At 39.8% G+C, this 6,000-nt stretch overlaps 1 protein-coding gene across 1 annotated transcript; it reads left to right on the top strand.

Annotated features, from left to right (window-relative positions):
• Nucleotides 1-3,596: 3,596 nt before the first annotated feature.
• Nucleotides 3,597-5,724, top strand: LOC125708908 (transcription factor 24-like). Its single transcript, XM_048976830.1, has 3 exons — nucleotides 3,597-3,761; nucleotides 4,281-4,732; nucleotides 5,277-5,724. Exons 2-3 carry the CDS (start codon nucleotides 4,298-4,300, stop codon nucleotides 5,385-5,387), a joined length of 546 nt encoding a protein of 181 aa, XP_048832787.1. The 5' UTR covers nucleotides 3,597-3,761; nucleotides 4,281-4,297; the 3' UTR covers nucleotides 5,388-5,724.
• Nucleotides 5,725-6,000: the final 276 nt, after the last annotated feature.

Here is a 6,000-nt window from a genome sequence, read left to right as displayed (position 1 = left end):
TTGTACCCTGCGAAGTGTTGTTGACCTGAATTTCCTCAGTGTTATGTCAGGCTGTACATGCATAAAAGTGTAAGTCTTCTTTAGCTACCACCAGTCAGTGGCGCAGGAGAGATTTTTAAAGTGTGTGTGTGTGTGGTGGGGGGGGACCAAACAGTGAGCATAAGGTCTCATCTATTAAGCTTACCCAGCTTCGCTTTATGGGGCATGATTTGGGCTAATGGTTTACTAAACTAAATATTTTGTTTGACACTGACTGACATTGATACACTGTTACTTTGTTGTCTGGTGTGGAGCTGCCAATCACCCACAAAAGGCCTATACTGAACAATACTGATCCCTAGTGTACTTTAACGTTGCATATTATGTTAAAATGCATTAATAAATTTAGACTATTGCTGCATTCTAACAGACATGGGTGTAGTTTCACCTTAGGTCAAACTTGGAAATAATCGGTAGCTTTGTTGCAGTAATATATATAAATTAGCCTGAGATATTGGAAAACTATGTTGATAGTTGCATCAACGTGGGATTGGTAAAGATTTAGCCCATAGAATTTACGTCCACTTACATTCCATGGTATTTGAAAGAACGCTGTAATAGAGCTTTTTTGGATCGTATACTGCTTTGGTCTGTGTGACCAAAACTGCGTCTGTCACAACTGAACGCAAGGATGAAAAACAAACAGGATGAACAAATGCAGTAAGTATATGCAGACCACGTTTTTGAATAAAATGTTCTGCAAAGTGACATCACTGTTTGAGCTGTTTGTCCTTTGTTAAATCTGTAGGCTATTGTAGAAGTGTAAGTTTTTGAAGTCATGTGTAGGCTGACAGGAATGCATGTACTTTACTAACGGGAGACAGTATAGGAAGGTGCGCGAGCGTGGACTCCCACGTGCAGCAACCACAAGCTGCAGTAGTCCGTGAGGTTCGACGCGATTTGATAAGTTTAAACATATAGGTATCCAGTACTATTTAGGGATTATACTTCTTATAGTTTTCCCACAAAAGTGGAGGCAACGGATCAGGGTACCTGTATATCTAGAGGGGATGTGTCCCCCCCGCCATCTGCGCCTCTGCTATTGGTTGTTCACTGTGCTGCTGTCTAATCCTTGCAACAGAAGTGCCAGATATCGGAATAAACGCTATTTAGAACAGACCTGTATCGTCATCTATCTACCAACCGCTTTTGCTGAGCGTGGTGGCGGGCATATATTATTAAATATAATAATTTAATTAAAATTAATCCCTTTCCTCTATAAATAGACGAATGTATATATTACATCGACATTTTTAAATATATTTATGATTTTTAAAAAATTCCTCGGTGTATATAATGTCATAATATAACAACATGAACTTACCTGATTTCCCATAATATGAGGCTCGTAAGGTGTGCATGCAGTTAAATGGAAACTCGGTCTAAACTCTTTACGGTGATAATTGGCGCATACTGTCCACGGTGGGGGCAGGAGCCTATCGGTCATTTCCCAGTCTCATATGACAGATACTTAACTATAGGAAAAGTGCCTAGACAATACCCCCGAATGATCGGGGTTCACCCTGTCACCCGTCCTTCCGGTTTTGTGATCCACGTTTTTTCAAATAGCAATCCGTCTTTCCGCAAGTCTTCATACACATTAGGTTTCCGACAGATATGATTATATGTGATACTAAGGAGACTGGTTTCAGAAATTCCGTATTTTCGGATCTCTTTGTTATAAGTTATTTAGTAATAATTGAGGAATAAGTAGCCTATTTATTTGATGGCAATCATTTCATTGAAACCTCTACTTTGACAATAACATTTAGGTGCATTCAAACAGCTCTACCTAACAGGAAATATGCAAGGTATCAGTTATGTTTTCATAATCAGTTATGTTTCCATAATCAGCCATAGGCTCGTTTTAAAACTCGAGAAAATGATAACAATCAAAACAGATCTCGCGATGAACGGTAGCTCCTGGTTGCAAAATAAAGCCTCCTCAAGGTGCGAGTTTACATATCAGTCATCAGCTATGGTTTCCATAACCTCACTTACGTTAAGTAAATGTTCACCTTAACTTGCGAGTCTGTTTGGTTTTCCTTTTCATTGCCACCAAAAACCTGCATAATCGTCTTATATTTATAGTTGCAATTTTGCGTCCTTTTTAAATTAAATTAACATTTTAGTACGTTTTTATCAAACATAGGCTAATACCAGGCTATAATGCTGAATAAGTTTTCAAAAATATAGGTGTTTCTGTTGTTAAAAAACATACAGTTTAGAACAGATTAATATAGGTCTAGATATAAATGTTGTTCGTAAGGTACACGAAACGAGATTAAACAATTGTACAAGAAAATATTTGAATTATAAAAAAAAATCTAAATTTTTAAAATCTAAACATTTTTTATAATAGTTTTATTCTGACATAATGCCTTTCAATAGATAAATCATTCCAGTTATAGTATCGATAGTAAAGATTTACGTGTAATTGAAAGTGAGTTTTGTAAAGCGTCCAGTACCCCCCACGGACACATAGATTTTTATCTGGGATGGAGTTTAGTGCCGCCGTTTGTCCCCAAAAGTCAGTGGTACGCGATGGCCGCTAAGTAAACTCGGACATGTTGTTTCATTTCAAGTTTGTACAACCTTACATTGATTTGAAGGCGTTGTCTAAAACCACGCACGATCGATTTCCTTGAAAGACGTAAAGACAATTGCTTAAAGTTTTCGTTATTTTATTTTTTTGCGCAATTAGTACACTTTTGGAACAACGTTACTCCATCCTTACCAAAACAATGCTTATTAGGAAATGTCTGAGATATAAACGTTACGAATAATTCCATTCATTTGTTTGCCGACATCACAGCGTGCGGAAATTTGTCAGGGTGATTAATTTATGTGCTCCCCAAGAATTTCCTCATACATGCTTGTTGATTGCAGCCATTAGAGTCAGTTTTTGCTCTTTCGCAGGATATTTAAAAACGTGCCACTTTTACCATAAAACAAACAAATTAGTTATATGTAATTTTACACTCGTGAAACTCATTAAAATTAATAAGAAATTACGGGTCTTTGGATACTGCTTGACACACGAAATAGACGTATAAGGTGCCAGATAAAATTACAGGTCTCTCGATTTAAAATGCTTTCTGGATCAAAGGTATACGCATCTCTGTAGAAATAAACAAATGTGTACGAAAGGCCTCCATCTCAATACTATAGGCCTAAATAGATTAAAATGTTTTCTGAGAATAACTGGCTACGTCCACGTGAGTAAAACAAAATATTTTGAGATATATGAGAATGAATCGATTTTATTCTGATTGGTGGTTTTGGCACGTGACATGATATTCAGCGTGCAGCTGCCGCCCACTATGGGTATTATATCAAATTAATACAACAAACAGACTGAAATGTATGATCCTGTCGTCCGCTACAAATGCATGGAAAGAGAAAACAGCCCCGTGTTTCACTCTGCGCCAGCGAGATTAAGGACTTGTGATTAATTACACTGGAGTGAAAGCGCTGTCAGCTCTTCGTGTTCGACCTAAATTGGGGGCTCTAGAGATTTGCGCACTCAGTCAGGTGAGATTGCGCGCGGACAGCGCACCTTCTCCTCCGCGAGCCTATGATCCAGGCTTATAAAACAACCTGGAGTCGCAGCTGGGCAACTGCGGTCCACATATCGCCGGTGAACTCCGAAGCGAGAGGGAGGGGAGCTAAATCCACGGGATAAATGCAGCTCAATGAAAGATCCGAGAAGCTGCGAGGTGGTAAGCTTCTTAACTGGCTCTTTTAGACGAAATACCTAAGATATCACCAAGGCGACTCATGTGTCATATTTTACCACATAAAGTACAATTAGGACTCAAACCTCAAAGTATAGCCTGTACCCAGGCTGTTTGTGACTTTTTGATTTGTTGTTCGATATCAACCATGCATCGATTTTCAGATTAAAAAACTATTAAATACATTATTTGTAAAGGTTCTGTCCAAAAATGGTCATCACAATAATGCTTTGAATCCGAATTTTTTAAGAGGGAAATTCGAAGAGTACTTTATGTTCGGTTTTGTCATGCCAGTTATTTTACATACTTTATAAAATGAGAAAGATCTCTCGTATTTCTGTTTGCAGGACTGTCATTCTAAAAGTCCTTGGTCAGATTTATGATGCAATTAATGTTGCCCTGATTTTTTTTTTCTCCAAATAACGAAATTATTCTGAATGATCAGATACAGTCTTTGACTGTGCTTTAAGTCTATGATTAAACTGAATTTCTGCTCTCTGTCAGGGTCATAATTGCTCCGTATGGTTGAAAGCCTCATGGCAAGTGAGAACAAGCCCGCGTCGGTAATGGATGACAGCCCCACGCCGAGCCCGAGCTGCAGTCCCGGCTCCGAAATACTGTCTCCGGACAGGCGTCGCAGCGACACGCTGACGCGGCCCAGGCTGGTCCCGACCGGCGGTCTCACCGGCAGAGGCCGCCCAGCCGCTGCCAACGCGGCCAGGGAGCGAAGCCGGGTGCAGACCTTGCGGCACGCCTTCCTGGAGCTGCAGCGGACTTTGCCGTCGGTACCACCGGACACCAAACTGTCCAAACTCGATCTGCTGATACTGGCCACCACGTACATCGCGCACCTGACCAAAACCTTACAAGAAGAAGGGATGGAGGAGGGAGAGAGCACGAGGCAAAGCGAAGTCTTACACTCCCTGAAGGGCGACGGCTACCTGCACCCAGTCAAAGTAAGTGTGAGCTTTCACCAGCCTCATAACCTCAATCCTTCCACTTCTTCTTGGAGTACCAGCTCCTGCTCGTATCAGAAAGCAGGAACCGTTTAATGTTTCTCAAATGGGCATCATGTTAATCATTTAAGGTGAAGGAAAATCTTCATACAAATGTTGAGGGCGATTGAGTACTGCGGCTGATATAGGCCTACCATGCATTTAAATTTTGATATATTTAAACATCGAAAATCTGTGATTGATGACCAATACAATTAAGCCTAATTTAGTTCTAAAATTACAAAATTTTATATGACGCATATATACTAAGCAGGAATATTGCGTGGACTAAAAACGCGAAAAGAAATTTTATGCAACAATGATCCTAAGTTTCCAAAAAAAAGGCACGATTAACAATATTAATAATTAATAACATCTGTCGTATTTTTATTTAGAAATACATAAATTTTATGGCCAGTGACAGTTGTCTGATATCTAAATAATACACAGTTGAAAGTGCATTTAATTTCATGATTTTATCACTTGTATATGCATTTTTCCCTAGAAATGGCCAATGCGATCCAGGCTTTACGTTGGGGCCACCGGACAATTTCTGAATAGCTCAGGTCAAACCGAAAACTCAAACCAAAGCAAATCATCGAACCCTCAGACATAAATTTGCCGAATTTTCCTTCGATGATCCGTGGAAAGAAGGACAGGAGGGAGAAACGGACACAGAAAACATCTTTGACAGCCCCTGCAGTCCGGCTTCGGACCCCGCCGTTTCTGCCTACTTCTTGTAACCACCTTATTTTTCAATAACTTATGTATAAAATATATACGCGTCATGTCTTCTAAGGGAATTCTTTGTAAATTTATGACTCGGCAAAATTCATGTGAAAATCCGCCCTAGGTGATTTGAGTTTAACGTAATGATGGTGGAGTGAAACTGAAATATGTATGTTGGCATGAAAAATAAAGTGTACATGTATGTCTTCTGCTGTAAACCTGAACGTGTTCGGTTTTGTTCGTGCTAGATCTTCCCCAAAGAGTGCTTTGAGAAATTGCTCTGCAGCTGGAAACGGGCTGTCATGCTTAATTTTTAAAATGTTTGCACTAAACGCATGTGTGTAACTTAACATTTGTCGTGTGATGTGGTCTGTTAGAGTTTCAGCAGCAGTGACAGAGGTTGTATACACGGCCAATGCATCCACAGACAATGCGCTCAAAAACAAGCGAAGCAAAACTTACGTACTGTTGAAAGGAAAAATCGCAGGCTCAAGCTCCAT

Source organism: Brienomyrus brachyistius, chromosome 15 (genome assembly GCF_023856365.1).
Source record: "Brienomyrus brachyistius isolate T26 chromosome 15, BBRACH_0.4, whole genome shotgun sequence".
Lineage (NCBI taxonomy): Eukaryota > Metazoa > Chordata > Actinopteri > Osteoglossiformes > Mormyridae > Brienomyrus > Brienomyrus brachyistius.
This window is presented reverse-complemented; position numbering and strand designations above follow the sequence as displayed.

Excerpts from the sequence above, each read along its gene's own strand:
- LOC125708908 (XM_048976830.1), top strand. The coding sequence starts at position 4,298 with ATGGTTGAAAGCCTCATGGCAAGTGAGAACAAGCCCGCGTCGGTAATG. Across the intron at positions 4,733-5,276 it reads GCTACCTGCACCCAGTCAAA|AAATGGCCAATGCGATCCAG; the intron begins GTAAGTGTGAGC and ends ATTTTTCCCTAG.